The following is a 15,535-nucleotide window of genomic DNA, read 5'->3' as shown; positions in this document are numbered from 1 at the left end:
AAGCTCGTATGAAATGTAGCTAATTCACACCAGCAGAGGGTGTTTTGACGCAGTGGTGTACCGTCAGCTAGCTAACAGTCACATGAAGCCTGTAGGGTGATTGTGGCTCAATAGATACAGTTAGGCCTTATTGTTTATATTCGGACGAGTGTACAGTGAGTGATTTCTTCTGGGGGGATCATTAAGCGGTTAGGGCGATACAACTGTTAGCATTTTGGCTAAATTTGTGGGATTGAAAACGGCAGAATTAAACATTTTTCCAGCATCCAGTGAAGAGGGCACCTGGCTGACTATCACATCATAACGTAATCTCTTCTGGCTAACGTTGTCACTGGATAACGCTAGCTAGCTTCCTACCGATGCTACCGATAGTGGTCTGCTGTGGTCTTTATCGCTGATTGCTACACGCCAAATCATCATTAATGGTTTAAATGAAAAGTTTTCGTATGATTTTTGTTTTCTCTTTTTGACCTCCACAGGCGCAATCTGACTGAGCTATACCGTTATTGACACACTTGAGCGGATAGCTCCTGTTTCCACCACTCGTTACTCACCAACGCTAAAGAAACACTCTCTGTAAATCACACAATCCTGAGCTGAAACGTGTCATACTGAAAACATGTCATTAAGTAACACATAGGTTATTATAGAAGGTGTTTACCTGAGCTGATGGACTCCCGTCAATCGTCACTGACTGTCAAATAACATACAACGGAAATCAGCTTTCATCAAACCCCTCCTGTTTTACTTCACCCGGAACTCTGGCCAATCAATAACTGAGACGCTGTAACCATGGACCAATCAAAATGCAAAGCTGGGGCGAAGGGCAGATGTCCCGCCCACTTCTATGTAAATAAACTGCCGGTGTCCAATTATAATTGAGGAACACAACCAGTGGATCCGTGATTGGATATCATAAGGAATGATTGACATATGGTACTAACAAATGAACTTTAGACGGTTTCAATCGGACCACATGAAAAACTTTGGACATCAGTGAATATTTGACTTACAATACATTATATGCTAATGTACAATTGAAGCTTCATCACTGATGAAAGTCATTACGTCAAACCTATCACAGAGGGACAGTAGCCTTGGCAACAAATACCAATCCAAGAGGAAAATAGACTAATTGTAACATCATATTGTATCTCAAAATAAATACTCACTTTGACTGCCAAGCTTATCCTTCGAAGTAAAACTAAACCAACATCGCCCCCTGGTGGACAGTAGCTACATTATCACAGGCTGCCTTTACTGTATTTGGCCCAGATTTCAACACAACTCAGATAGGCTACATTTCTGTTCAGATGTTTAACAAATAAGGACATCAAACATTTCTCTTTAAAATACATAATTTTATTGTGAGGTAAACGTCCAGTAATAGGATTACAGATCGGCAATGGGCTTGTTGGGCCAGTAGGGGTTTTTGACCTTGTCCAACTTGGTCTCGGGGAAGGTGTCGTTGAGGTCCTCGATGGTCATCTGATCGAAGGGGATCATGTTCTGGAACTTCAACAACTGAGACCACATACAAAAGAACAGAGAGTGAGAGACAGAAAATAAATGGTGACATTATAAATAAAGATTTCCTGAAGTCGCCATGAAGTGTTTTAGCAACTAATGCAAATACTGTCTCACCTGTGCCTCATACTCAGCAATGCGAGCCTTAGATCCTTCAACGTAGGCTGATGCACTTTTGTTCTGTTACAGAAAAGTGAAATAATTGAAAGTAGTTTTGGTTGTTACAGTAAAATTCAACCCATTATACAATAGCACAGCTGAAATTCAGGGATGCAATACATGGATTCGTTTGATGCAATCACTTACAGATTCAGCCTCCTGTGCGCTGATGGCGCTCGTCTGTGTGTCAACAGGCTCTGGGATCTGCAGGGCTTTGAACTGTGTGTAGGAGGGACATCTATGATTTACCAATGTAACGCAATCCAACAAATGTTCAACAAATCCCAAATGGGACTCGCATTCACATTGCAACCCTCAAGTTGTTCAGACAAAAAGGAAATTCAAGATATCCTGAAAGTGACAACCTTTGACTGGTCAGTTAAATTCTACGAGCCTCTACAGATGATTCCATGTATTTATGCTCAATTTAATTCACCATTAATTTGGATCCAGGAATGTGTTTTATATGTTATCTGGAAATGTCTGAGCACAGCTGGACACAGGCCTCCTACAATTCAAGCGACAGTTGCTATGTAGGGTCAGAAGAGATATTTCAATCTACATATTGTGGACAGACTGCATAATTTTCATGACATGTTGAATAACCCAGTCGCGTTAACTCACCTTCTTCTCAAAGTCATCGACCATGCCAGCTTTGGCCACTGCGCCCCTGTAATAACTCCAGTCAATGGCTGCAGGAGTCTCTGGCAGGGAAGTTAGTCTGGTATAAATAGAGAAGATGAGGTTTAAGAAATGACAATGAAGGTAGTTGGTTGATTAAAAAGTAAAAAGATTAACAAAAGGAAACAATAGCTAGACAGTGTGTAAAAGACAAATATTGTAGGAAGATCATTTTTCCGGGAGATCAAGTAATTGCCAAATGCAATTAGCAATGAGGACCTGATAAAAGCATTAAAAGAAGCTAAGAATAAAATGACTGGTGCGCTAATTTAACAGTTTTTGACTGCAGATGTGATCTTTTGTTCTCAGCTGCTCATAATAACCTTAACAGTTTGGCCAAATTATATTTTAGGAATGTCCACACATAATGTCAAGCATGAAATATTGGCTTTAGCCCTACTGCGTAACTACAAAAAGGAACATCCACACACAAGGAACTGCATTATGTTCATAAATAGATCTTAGTGTGCAGGTTGTCTTTCATGTATTTACATGTGATTCTCTTTCTAGCACCTTGCAGAGCTTCTCACAAAAGGTGAGCAGTGGACACTTCAGCTCTGTATCACCTACACCACTCTCTCATGGCATGGAAGATAACTTCACAGCAGGGACTTTGAATCCTTTTTAAGCCTGTTGTCGGTGTAAAACTCACTTGGCAGCAATGGCATCACTGCGAGTCTTCAGTGCATTGAACATGCCCCTCTGGTTGGGTGGAACCCGCTCAGCAAACGCCACCCAATCAATGGCCTTCAGGGCTACACGACGGCCTGCCATCCTGACTCTCTGAAAGGTAGAAGGAAATTTTTTTAGTCCAGACAAACTTTCATTATAAGACGTCAAGCACCCTATTGCCCCACTTGCACAGTGCGCTCTCAGGATGCAGGGTTACTTGTGGTTCCTACAGTCTCCAAAAGTAGAATGCTGCCATAGGTCTAGACCGCCGGGGCACTGAGCTTCTCTCTCTTTCTCTCTGTATGTACACATTCATGTCTCATTAATACATTTTACTGTCTTGTCTTCTTCTCCAGAGTCTCTGTGCTGTCTTGTCTCGCAGGTTCCCATGGATGGTGGTTGGCCCTGCTTTTGTGGTCCTGCTTGACTTCTACCATCATCATCATCATCATCATCATTATGATGATTGCTATTATTATTGTACTTTCAGTATTATTAATATTCATATCTCAATTAGTAAAGCTGTTAGTACTGTGGCCGCTGTATCCCTGTATCCTCCTCCTGTCTTTCCCACTCTCCCCAAATTGAGCATGTGACCTTCATGAAGGTAGGATTTATTACATGGTTTTCTATAAGACAACATTGGTTTAGGTAGGTGCATCTAATTAACTGGATACTGACTGTATGTGTACAGTTATATGGCACCAGCATTTAAATGACCATATGTTCATGTGTGGCAGGTGTAACAATGGCGGCCTACCTTTGTATTGACATTGCAGTGTTATTTATACTACAAGCTGCCGATAGAATGCTTTCATGTGTATTTAAACTGATTAAAATGTCTTTAATTAAAACATGGAGCAGAGCAGTAGCCAAGTCACAGACATAAACGTGTTTCCTACCGATTTAATGCACAATGCGATGTCAAAATGCAGTTACTCAATTCAGTGCACCAAGTTCACTTGTAATGGTTTACTCCAGGATCCGTGTCTCAGTTAGACATCATACATTTACGTTAAACTACGCTGACAAGGAAAGCTAAATGCAGGTAGACAAGTAAGTTAGCTGTTAGCCATCAATGCAATGAAACGCCAACTTAAACGCTAGTTTTAAAGTAACGGTACGAATAAAAAGCGTCCGACTGCATGAGCCAAAAAATGTAAAGTATGTTTTTAATAACTAGCGGAGAAGATAAAATGGTAAAAGCACATTTCTGACGAGAGGCAAACAATGACAGAGGGCCCTTGACATTTTGTTCACTTCAAGTCCCCTGCAGAACAAGCTAACGGTAGCTAGCTCTGTTAGCCTGCTAGCCAAGGTCAGAGAAGCCTCTCTGTGACGCAAGGGTTTTAACTAAACACCGACTGAGCGTCACGTTTGCTTTTGCAAACTCGCACACAATGTTACATGTGTCCGCCGCATAAGTCATTGTTGAAACAGGTTTTCATTAGATGTTCTTTCATTCAGTGGACGGCTCAGCTAATGTACTCACCTCGCTGTACGGTAGTGTTGGCTGTGACAGACAGAGCGGAGCAGCGGAACTGCTTCTTCTTCATCGGGAGCGGGAGCGGCGGGGAGCCCGCCACCGCCCCCTGCTGGACGGGCTGAGTGCAGCGACTCACACCACCTTCACTTGTTCGTCGAAAGCTCATAGACACCATCTGCACTATATCTTTATTACTATATGATATTGTAGCCGGCAGTATATCTGCACTTTAGTGGGGGGAATTGTAAATATACCAAAGTCAACTTTAAGTCGCGTCCCTGTGATTTTATTTGGGCTATAAAGGCGACACAGGATCTCTTTCTGTTGCAGAGGCTGTGTGACAAGAACAAAAGAGCGTGGAAATAAAAATTGGAGGATGGGAAGAAATATTCTACATACATATAAATATATATTTTAAATATAACCCTTGTTTAACACTGGTTTATATAGGCCTAGTTAGTCAGCATTATTATATAACATTTAACCTACTGGTACAGAGTGACAGGCTACACCAAGGTGTGACCTAAAGTGTGCCGAACAATAGGTTAATATGAAAAATGGATCCATCAACATCACGTTCATAAAAATGTTTGTTTTCTCCGCAATATGTGCTAATTTCGCAAGATTTCTGAAACTGTTGTGGGCATGATGAGAATAAGCAGGTGAACATCGGCCTCTTGAGGTGGACAGTAACTACATATTGACTATATATCATTACAACTGCACTTTTTTTATTGGAAACATTTTCTATTTGATGAACAAATCTATTTTCACACACTTGCGTTGATTTTCAACGCGTTTGAAACGATGAGATGTGTTGGATTAAAATAAAGGTGTTTTTGCACACAGGCTACAAATTTTAAAGTTAAATTAAATTAATTAAAAGTTAAAGAAAACATTGACGTGTGAAGTGCCAAAGAAGACACAAAGTTGTGTTTGTTGCAGCTGATTTTTACTTTCACAGATAATTTCGCAAAAGTATTCATGTTTAATAATTTAATGTACGTCTGTACGCTATTTTGGATTAAAATGTATAAAGGTTAATGGCACGACTTAATTACGTAATTATTGGACCATTTTCAAATGAGATGATTCTAATAATTACATCGGTCAGGCGATGAGGTTTTGGCAACAATGGCCGATATTCGACGTGTTTACCAAAAAGCAGTTTCCATTAAAAAAAATTTAAAAACCCACCAATAAACAAATGTTTCTGCTATCTTTGATAATGTCGTGTTTCTGGGAGGAGCACTTTAAATAAACTCACTCATCAGACCTATATGCATATAAAAAATAAATAAATAAATAAAAAACACTGGAGAATGATGCAAAACAAAGCAGCCACTTTCAGGTCTTGTATAATGTTTATTTACTAAAAATCAGTTTTTACAAGTAACTGAACATTTAGATAGAGTGATGTATGTACACAGTACAGATACAAAGATATTCAATAAATACCACTTTTCCTGCTGCTCCTCAGGCGAGGCTGCAGGGCTTTATGAACACTACACATTTTATTTACATTTACAGCAAAATTCCTCAGACAAAAAAAACAACAAACTATTATCACTCCCGTAAAGGCCACGTTGTGAGAGTAAAAAAAAAAAAAAGATCTAATACAAGAGTTTTTCTAAAATATAATTTTTGCTCCACGTTTACAAAATCTAGAAGTCGTGACAGGAGTGTGAGGAAAAAACCTGCAGTTTGAGCAGAAACAGTCAACGCTGAATGAGGAGAAATACTTCAAGTGATACACTGGTCTTAAGGCACTGACACCGTTTAAGTACTTTTCTGTTGCTTTTAAACATTTCGTCCTCCGCCTCAGTCCATCATTGCCTTCATGCCTGGACACACAGTGAATGTCCCTTTTCTCAAACTGCTGCGGAGCGCGGCGGACGGACTGGAATGAGATATTTAAGGCATGTCGTTTAAAAAAACCTGACATTTACTTTTGGAGTATTGCCTAAGTAATTTAGGCCTGTGAATCCACAATCCACAGAACTGGACGCTGTCAAGCAAGAGGACACTGAGTCCAATTACGCACGCAATTATGTATTCAAAATGTGTCCCTTTTTTTTTTTTATTCTGGAGGTTAGAAAATTTCTCTCCAACCTGAAAACATAAAATGTTTCCCGAGATGTAGAAAAACTCATCATCCTCGCTCGTAAGTGTATTGCAACCATGACAGAAGACATTTTTTCTCTTAAAAAGCACACATGCACACACTGTAATACTAAGACAAATAGTACATCCCATAAGTGACGGGTCCACTGAACAGTCCTGGAACCGGCAGACTGGGCCTCGGGAAGGCGCTCGACGGGCCCCATGTCGGGGACCCCATGTGCGCTCCGAGGGGGAACGGCAGCGCGAAGGCGGGCAGGACGGGCTTAGAGGCCAGTTTAAACTTCTCCAGCTCGGCCTCCTGCAGTCTCTTGGCTTTCGCCCTCCTGTTCTGAAACCATATTTTGACCTGAGTCTCCGTCAGGTTGAGAGAGTTGGAGAACTCGGCTCTCTCGGCGATGGAGAGGTACTGCTTCTGGCGAAACTTGCGCTCCAGCGCCAGCAGCTGGGAGGTAGTGAAGGGCGTGCGAGGTTTCCTGTTGTTTTTGTGTTTCCTTAAAGTACACTGAGTTGGACTGGAGCTCCCTGTTAGAGGAAAAATGACAGAGGAGAAACAGCCGAGGTGAGATTAAATTGAAACTCAATTGTTGTCGTGGGAAATCTTATGAACATTTGAGTCTTTATTATTAAATGAAAACACAACCATGACGCAGCAAGGAAACACACACTATTATAAAGGCTTTACTGTATTTTTGTTGACAAATAAAACTGCTGCGTCAGTCTGCATCACAAACATCCCGTCGATCAAACATGAATTGTAAAGTTTAATCAGCTGACTCTCAGATTTTTATATTTGATTGCATATATGACCTGAACATATATTAAGAAATATAAGACAGAGCCAGCACAGCAGCCAAATATGTGCTTCAGTGACACTTTACCGTCATTTATCTGCGTTTTTTAGGACATAACAAAACGCTAAATGCCAGAAATACATTTACGCACAGTCTGCAGAGCTACATGCAATATTAATATCACTATGAAACAACAAATAAAATATAATTTTGTGTAAAGATAACCTAACAACACTAGATATTCTTCTCCTATCTACAGTAGATCATGAATAAACGCAGTGTGTTTCAGAGTTCAGATCAGCAGAGGGACGGACTTACGAGGCGGAGTGGAAAACGAGGACGTCTGGAACCAAGTGCTCTGATCTTTCTCACAACACTGCGGACTGTCCTCGCAGGAACTACTGGAAACACCCTGCGAACTCTCCGCGGAAACTTTCCTCTCCGCGTAAAGAGTCCTTGGAGAGAACTGCGCGCCGCCCTGCCCGGCCACGGGCTGCGGCAGGACCAGAGCTAAATCTGACGGGGGATAAGAAGTCCGACAGGTGGTCTTCTTGGAAATCAACGACTCGACGCTAAACGGGAGGCTGCTCCGCTGGAGTTTGTATCCTTTCTCGGTGGTCATGTCTTTAGGCTGAACCTCCTCTCCCTCCGTATCCGTCTCCTCTTTTTGATGAAGCTGTTTGGCGTCCTGGGACGGAGACCCCTGCACAGGATTCATCATGATACAGGGGGATGGGGCCATGCACCTCCGTGTGGCCCGTTCAGAGGAATGGAGTCGCTGAGGTGTACACTGTCCAATGTGCTTCTCCGCGCTGTCAGCGGTGCCCGGTAGCTTTTACGCGCTGTACGGGGTCGTCTATAAAAGGACAGGGGCTGGTCCCCCTCCCCGCGCGCACCAATCAGCTCCTCGCGTTGGCCTTGTGACGTCTCCGAGTGCGGTTTTGATTGGCCCGCTGCCTTCCAAGGGAACATCAAGAGGCCTTTGAAAGGAAGGAGAAGTTAATCATACAGACCCCATGCGGTGCGGGACCATTGATGGCCCTCACAAAGTAGCTTAGACCAATTTTAGCGCAATTAACCAGTGGGGAGGACTCTCTTGACCATTTACATCCATTAGCCGACCACTCCATCGATGCTATTCACTGGATTATTCTGCTACCGTAAAGCTGAGCAGGATCTAAAGAGTCTCATGTCGATATCAAAGTGCTGCTTTATCAAAGAAGAAGATATAATAAATATTAAATCCACTGATTTTTAATACAGCACGCGAAATCAATTAATACATTAAATTAAATTAAATTAAATTCACAAAACAGGTAGAATAAAGTCATTAAAAATTAAAAACGAGTAAAACAATCAAAGCGAGGATGAAATAAGAAAAGGTGCGCAGCCACCACGGTAGAAATTGATTAGGTATGAGTGTTGGTCACACAGCATTACAGCAATTTAAGGCCTGTCATGAGCTCCTCTCGCTTCACAATGGCCTCAGTTGAGAAGCAACAGGCGTTTTCTTTCTCCAGGTCATACTATTTAATAAGCCAGACAAGTTGTGTTTTGCGAGGCGCCAGGCTCGGCGGGATCAAAAAGGAAGATACCTCGGGGAGAAAAAGGCAACAGTTAACTCCACTTAACCAATTGTCCTCCAAATATTTCATAGTCCTCCGCACGGAGCTGCGAGGAGCCAGCTGACAGTTAACTGTTTCACGTCTACTCAGGAAAGAGACGAGGGATTCATCCACATGTTTCATTGAAGTCATCATCAACATCATCATCATCATCATCATCATCATCATGGACGTTACACCAGGTGAAAAACTTCATTTTGTCAGGAGTTTGTAATGTGAATTTGACTGAATTTTCTTGTGCTCAGCCATCTTTTTTAATTTCAGGTGATATTTCTGACAACTACTGCTGAATTAAAGTTCACGTAGTCAGTAAAATGTGTACAATTAGTACATTGTACATTAATACAAGTACAAGTCTTGCATTTAAGATTTAATTTCAGTAAAAACTACCAATGTGGATCAGAAAAATAAAGTAAAAGTGTCTTCTTAGAATGTTTGTTACATTATTTGATCATTTTTACATCTGCTTGAACATTTACCAGCATTTTACAATTAGAGTTGGTCAGATCAGACAGATAAAGCTACAATAATCATATTTTAGAGGCTGATTTTATGTTTTCATCTGCAAAGCAACTAAAAACTAAGACACACATATGTGACTAAAAAGTACTCAGTTACTTTTCACCATTGAAAGTTATCAGTTTCTTTCTTCTCTATCACATAATAATAATTCTCCCCCAAACAGCTCACTGTGTTGTTTCCGGGGATGTTAACTCCCCTAAACTTCATGACGTCTTTAATCTAAATTCTTCCCTTTCAGCATGTCCCAGCTGACATCTCATTAAAAGTGTCAGCAGCACACCGTGGCCTCCTGGACATCATTAGTCCAACCCAACCAAAGACCCCACTGAGAGCTCCACAATCTACTATCGTATATACGTATCGTATATTAAGAAGTTATCAAGAGAGATGGATTGATCAGTTACAACATCTTTCACTCCACCCAATTACTTTATGAGTCCTCCCACTTAATTGCTTAATTAGATGAAATAATGAATAATTAACCTTTTGGACTCACATTGTAATTACAAGAAGTTCACTGGATTCTTGCTGTTGTTTCCTAAAAAAACCCAACATAAAACAAAAGTTCAGTTTCAAAATTCAGTACTGAGACAGCTAACGGCTGGCCTCTTAAAGCCCTCAGGTGCAAAGAACAATTTAGCCCTCATCAGGTGAGAGGCACAACTTTGTTTGACGATTCAACTTGAGTAAATCCTGATGTTGAGCCGGCTCCTTCATTTTCTATCTGACAAAGCCGGCCCTCTGTCTCCTCACACACCGGGGGCCTCTCCTCACCCAGCTGGTTTGGGTTTAAATCCCAGCGACCGTGTACCCTTCCCTCTATCTCATCTCCGCAGTGTCGTGCAAGAGGGGGATGAGAGTCGGCCCGCGGAGCACACAGACTCATACAGAGATTCATCCGATCCAGGTACACCCAGAGATAAATCTACACAAGAAGTGCACTTACCTCTCCTCCCCTGGTGTTTGGTCCAGTGTATTTAGCTTCGGGCCCCCTCACCCCTACCCCAAAAGACATTTCTGTAACAGCATGCAGGCGAGTGAACTGTGTCAGAAGGTGTTAGTGAGTTTGAAAGCAGATCTGTCCTTCAAGGTCGGTGCGAGCTCGATGGGAAGCACTTTCCCCTCAGCCGGCACCAGAAATGAAAACTTCTTTACGTGTACACGCGGGGGTCGTTTTCAGTACTCTCATGCTTCGACGAAACCACTTAACCAGTTCATAAAGTGCAAGGGCCAAGCGAGAGAACAATTTTATAGTGCATTCACGTACTCCTTAGATGGTCACATTTTGAAATATTTTCGAAGTCATTCTTCACTGCTGTGATCTTGAGCTTCTGACAACATGGGCACTACAATGAAGAAGTGTTGTAGTTTATTGCTTCACCTCACTTGTTATCAGGGTTAATGCTGATAACTTTCCTAACTAGGCCTCTCGTTTACAACCTAATAACATGTTACAAATCACGTGAGCAAAAAATTGATATGCAGTAGGTAAATTAATAAAAAGCTTTTAACCATCAACCAAACATTTACTTCTGTCGGCCATGTTTCTGCCAGCCTGTTATCACTCACAAGTCAAAAACAGCAGACTGGTTAATGGCCATACGCTTCTAAGTTTGACACAGTTATCACTCCAGCTTCACCTCTTGAAGCGCCTCTAGTGCAGTGGCAGAAAGTGCGAGAAAAGTCTGAGTCAGGGGGTAGTTGGGGTGGTTAGATGGGTCATACTCTGGACCTGCCCTCCAGAGACTGGGCTTTGCGTTCTGTTCGTGACAAAGGGTGATTTGTCCTTAAGTTATGTTAGGTAGGTAAGTTAACGTTATGTAAGTGACATACTGATGTTACATTACATAATGTTCCGTTACGTAACACTTACGTAAATTACAAGACTGAATTTAGTTTTTTTAACCTAAAGCATGATCTTTTTCTAACCAAACTGCAGCTGTTTAATAACAGTCAAAAGGTCATACGCCATAATATGTGAACTGTTTGTCAGCAGGCTTTATTTTAAAAGTCTAACCGGATGTTACTTATTACATATTTTTACTTCTTGACCTCGGAACTCTTCACATGCAAAACCGATGCTAGAGGGTTCGGTAGGGTGTCATAGTTTGAAGGCTACTGACCAAGCTGCTGAATGTGACGAGTTGGGAGTGAGAACGTGTCGGTTTCTGTAAATATGACGTCAAAGTTGTGTACCAAAGTTTTTGCCGACTTTACGAGTTCTAACGTGCATATATTTGCTTGGTAAAAGACGATCCAATCGAGACTGGACTCTTCAGGTGCAGCACCAGCTGATGAACCAGACTTTGTGGGAGTCCAGACGACCTAGTGTCTGTCCTCCATCAACAATGTGTGAATTCCCTGCTGTATTGAGGCCCTCCGACAAACAAACATATCATTTAGAGGAGTGAGCGAGCTGTGGAACCCAATCCCTGTGAGATGTGTCGACAGTGGCACAAAGACCTGCAGCTACAGGCCTCAACGAGATGGACACTTTGCTGACATGACAGCGCAGAGCAGATGAGGACAAGCGAGTGCGTCCCGACACGTCGCTATCACTCCGCTCTCACTTTTCTTGTCGGAAAACAGCAGGAGGAGGGAGGGATATTGTGCTGAAGTTGTTCGCCTCAAGTGATCAGATGTTAGACGTAGGAGAGAAATATTTCTGCATGAAATCGAGAGGTAACTATCTACATTTCTGTGTAATATTTTAGCTTTCTCTCTCTGTCAACACCTCGACTCGTGTGCCTGCCTCACATAAGGTGACCAGCGTGACGCTCTCCGTTTAACAGCAGTTAAAATAACTGTTCTTACGGTTGCTCAACGCTGTGGAAAAATATCTTGACCTTTCATTTGACTTAACAAGTTGATCCAATCCACATCAGACCGGCTTCAATCCTGCACTTAAACGCTGGTTTGACATTTTCTGCCAAAGCCACTTCCTCTTGTGGCATCAGTGTGCCCTGTGTTTGAATGCAGGGTAATGAGGGAAATATTCTTGCCGTGCTGAAGCAAAGGAAGCAAATTGCCTTCATCATGGCTTCTTTTTTGGGCTGTAAAAAAGCAATCAGGAGATGTCCTGTTATAGCTGCTGTTTTGAATCCAAACCTTAAACACAACGGGGTTTATTTCTCTCGACCACGGTGGTGGGGATTGCATTTTGAACTCAAGCTGAAATTAATGTATTGTATGTATGTATAATTAATGTTCAGTGTACATACACTGATGACTACATTTTTGAATAACATCTTTAACACTGTTTCCCACTCCAGGATCTTCAGAAACAGATGTTTTCGTTGAGAGGGTTCCTCCTGAACTCTGCTGCCAATGGAGATTGTTGAGGAGAAAAACCACAAGAGGTGACAATGCAATTGGCAATTTTGTCTGGCTTGCCGTCGGCCATAGAAATCCACATTCTTGAGGAAAGTCTAGAGACAATGCGAGTGGGCGAGTTAGGTTGAGGACTGGGGACGAGGAACTTTGTGTGGCTACTCTGTGGTCTCATTCACAAACCGAAGAATGTCGCCACAATCTCATACGCTCTTAGCAGCCAAAACTGTGATGCAGTAGATTTGAGAGAAAAGACTCAAGGCAGCAGCATCAATTTTCTCGTTCGCTGCTGGATTCAAATCCCAATGAGGCCAAAACCAGCAACTATTGAATAAATTACAGCGATTGGGAATATATTATATGAGATCTTTTCTTTTGCAGGTCATAAAAATGTATCAGCTGGCAGTCAGAGAAATATATGAAATTTGTTGCAGCCAATTTTCTTCTTTGGTTTCATTTCAACACTGTAAGTGAGATGATAATCCACTCTTTATAGTTGAATGAACAGTCAAATTTCACAAAATGATGGATGGATTACATTGATAATAGATGTATTGTTTTATTGCTCCAAAAAGGAAATGAAAACAAGAATCATTTCACCAATAATGACAGAAACTGACAAAATGTAGTTTTATGCTTGAAAATGTGTCTTTTCTGATCTCACGTGTCTAAATGTGTGACAGTTTATAGTGTTTTTTTTTTAGATAGTTGGTTCAAGTGACCAGGCATGAGGTTAATTACAACAAAAGACACTAATTAGATTGTTTACAGGAAATGTTTTTCAGCAGTTACTGATTAGTTGTGGATTAAATAGATTTTTTGCAAGACTCTCGCTCTTTGAAAATACGCACAACTTCCTTTAATTATTTTGATGGCAAAAAATGGATGTTTGTCACCTGTTTCAGCCCTCGTTCCTTAATCTAACCCGTCGTATAAATCTTTTACAAGTCAACAAAAGGCTCAAATCAAAGCGGTTGAATGCAGCATAGATCCAAATTGGCGATGCCTGTCTGACAGTAATAATGTTATTGCAGGCACCAAAGGTCAGAATAAACGTGTGTGTTTGAATATCCTGAGATTACAATTTCAAAGTCCTCCCCATGAGAAGTGGAACAATAGAGAGGGTGGGAAGTTAAAAAAGCGGGGTCTCTTTCAAATAAACAAGCATGGGTTGATCCTGAATAGGGCTGCTACCGAGCAGCCGGATTGGTTCTCAGAAGATCGAGAGCGGCGACTGTGCACTCTCCTCCTCCTCATCCTCCTCCTCGACTCCCAAAAGAACCGATGTAGTAAACACAAACAACCTGATAGAGCCTCACAACTATAATTCAGCACTTTGCTCCATTTCTTTATCCCACCTTTCATCTCTTCTGTACTCCCCTTTCTCCCCCACTGAACAGAGCGTGGACGGGAAAGTAGATGGGGGGTAAGAGCTCCCCTTCTCTGTGCCATTGCTTAATGAGCCTGAAAATACAATTGCACTGTTCTGACTGTGAAGGTAGCCTGCAGGCTAGTGTAAATTAGCAGCGCGAGGAAGCCCAGAGGGCTGAGTCTTGCTGAGCAGCCAGAATAGAGAGATGTGGTGAGAGGGGAAAATCCTGTTAGGGCAGTGCATGCGGAGGAATCACGGTGCGTTTCTCTGACCTGACTGGAGCCGACGGGGCCACTTGTTGCAGCGGCGAACCCCACATCCATGGCAATCACGCTGATGATGTGTGAGATTTATTGAGGCTCCACCACAGCCATGTGCACTGGCATCCATAATGTGAGATGTCAGTTGTTTGTCACATTTCAAACCCATGATTCCAGTTAGTTCCACACAATGGCTCTTTTGAGCCGCTACTACAATCATCATTCAATTTAATTTTCTATTCTTCTGTAGATTCTGAGGCGAGAGTCTCCCACATTGCATATGTCCTCTCGTGAGCTCACGGTGCTCTTTTGACCGCTCCGCTAGGCATCTGCTGCCCATAGCCTGCCTATATCTGCATTCTAATGCACATATCCTGCTGGGATGTTAACTTTAGGCCCTCAGTAATTGATGGCTTCCACACTTCAGCTGAGTCCCCCCTCTTTTTCCTTCTCCCTGCCGATTGTTGGTATATCTCTGTGGTTTGGGGGTCTTTCAGTCAACCATTGTTCTTTTATGGAGGAATTATAATAGACTAAAGGAGAGGGAGAAAAGGAGGGGGAGCAGGGGAGGGGATAAAAAGAGAGTCGCTGCTGATATTTAGTGAACTCCGAAGGGGGAGTTTTCATTCTCATTCTGCAAGTTTGGCACATGCCTTCTGTTACTAAGTGGCAGTGCATTGAAAGAGCGCCTTGCATTTCCCATTCTGCGGCTCTGCTAGGTGCCTAGACTTACAACCCTGGCAGCTGTTGGGCCTTCTATGCAGCTATAGACTCCTCTCCACAGGTGAGCTCCCCTACCAAACTCCCAGTCTCCACTTCACTCAATAGGGCCTTTTTCAAGTCTTTTATCAGCAGGGAGAGGCTGACTTTGTGTGTGCCACTCACAGAACCACGATTCATGGTTCTCAAGATTGCAATTAATGTTATTCATTGTTGAATTCAGCACAGGGATGATTTATATCTTGTTTTAACATTGGATGCGAGAC

At 42.1% G+C, this 15,535-nt stretch overlaps 3 protein-coding genes across 7 annotated transcripts in view; all 3 read right to left on the bottom strand.

Annotated features, from left to right (window-relative positions):
• pnpla6 (patatin-like phospholipase domain containing 6) overlaps positions 1–704 on the bottom strand; it is a 33,776-nt gene extending 33,072 nt beyond the window's left edge. For all 4 annotated transcript variants that reach the window (XM_073471113.1, XM_073471121.1, XM_073471129.1 and 1 more), the window contains exon 1: positions 662–704. The gene's annotated coding sequence lies outside the window, so the exon portion shown is untranslated. The remainder of the gene's footprint in view (positions 1–661) is intronic.
• A 636-nt stretch (positions 705–1,340) lies between these two features.
• LOC141005869 (ATP synthase subunit d, mitochondrial-like) lies at positions 1,341–4,609 on the bottom strand. Its single transcript, XM_073477923.1, has 6 exons — positions 4,532–4,609; positions 3,020–3,150; positions 2,311–2,407; positions 1,834–1,905; positions 1,645–1,707; positions 1,341–1,524 (listed from the first exon to the last, which is right to left on the bottom strand). Exons 2-6 carry the CDS (start codon positions 3,139–3,141, stop codon positions 1,393–1,395), a joined length of 486 nt encoding a protein of 161 aa, XP_073334024.1. The 5' UTR covers positions 3,142–3,150; positions 4,532–4,609; the 3' UTR covers positions 1,341–1,392.
• Positions 4,610–6,758: 2,149 nt separating this feature from the next.
• LOC141004784 (homeobox protein MSH-C-like) lies at positions 6,759–8,182 on the bottom strand. Of its 2 annotated transcripts, none has more exons than XM_073476455.1 (2): positions 7,755–8,182; positions 6,759–7,167 (listed from the first exon to the last, which is right to left on the bottom strand). In XM_073476455.1, the coding sequence occupies exons 1-2, from the start codon at positions 8,180–8,182 to the stop codon at positions 6,759–6,761; spliced, it is 837 nt and encodes a 278-aa protein (XP_073332556.1). The 2 variants fall into 2 exon arrangements, with proteins under 2 accessions (XP_073332556.1, XP_073332548.1); XM_073476447.1 differs by having other exon boundaries at positions 6,759–7,171; positions 7,759–8,182.
• Positions 8,183–15,535: the final 7,353 nt, after the last annotated feature.

The sequence above is a fragment of the Pagrus major genome, chromosome 1 (genome assembly GCF_040436345.1).
Source record: "Pagrus major chromosome 1, Pma_NU_1.0".
Classification (NCBI taxonomy): Eukaryota; Metazoa; Chordata; class Actinopteri; order Spariformes; family Sparidae; genus Pagrus; species Pagrus major.
This window is presented reverse-complemented; position numbering and strand designations above follow the sequence as displayed.

Coding starts and splice junctions, on each gene's coding strand:
- LOC141005869 (XM_073477923.1), bottom strand. CDS start 3,141: ATGGCAGGCCGTCGTGTAGCCCTGAAGGCCATTGATTGGGTGGCGTTT. Junction 2,408..3,019: donor AGTGATGCCATTGCTGCCAA/GTGAGTTTTACA, acceptor TATTTATACCAG/ACTAACTTCCCTGCCAGAGA. Junction 1,906..2,310: donor TCGATGACTTTGAGAAGAAG/GTGAGTTAACGC, acceptor TCCTACACACAG/TTCAAAGCCCTGCAGATCCC.
- LOC141004784 (XM_073476455.1), bottom strand. CDS start 8,182: ATGGCCCCATCCCCCTGTATCATGATGAATCCTGTGCAGGGGTCTCCG. Junction 7,168..7,754: donor TTTTCCACTCCGCCTCGTAA/GTCCGTCCCTCT, acceptor TCTAACAGGGAG/CTCCAGTCCAACTCAGTGTA.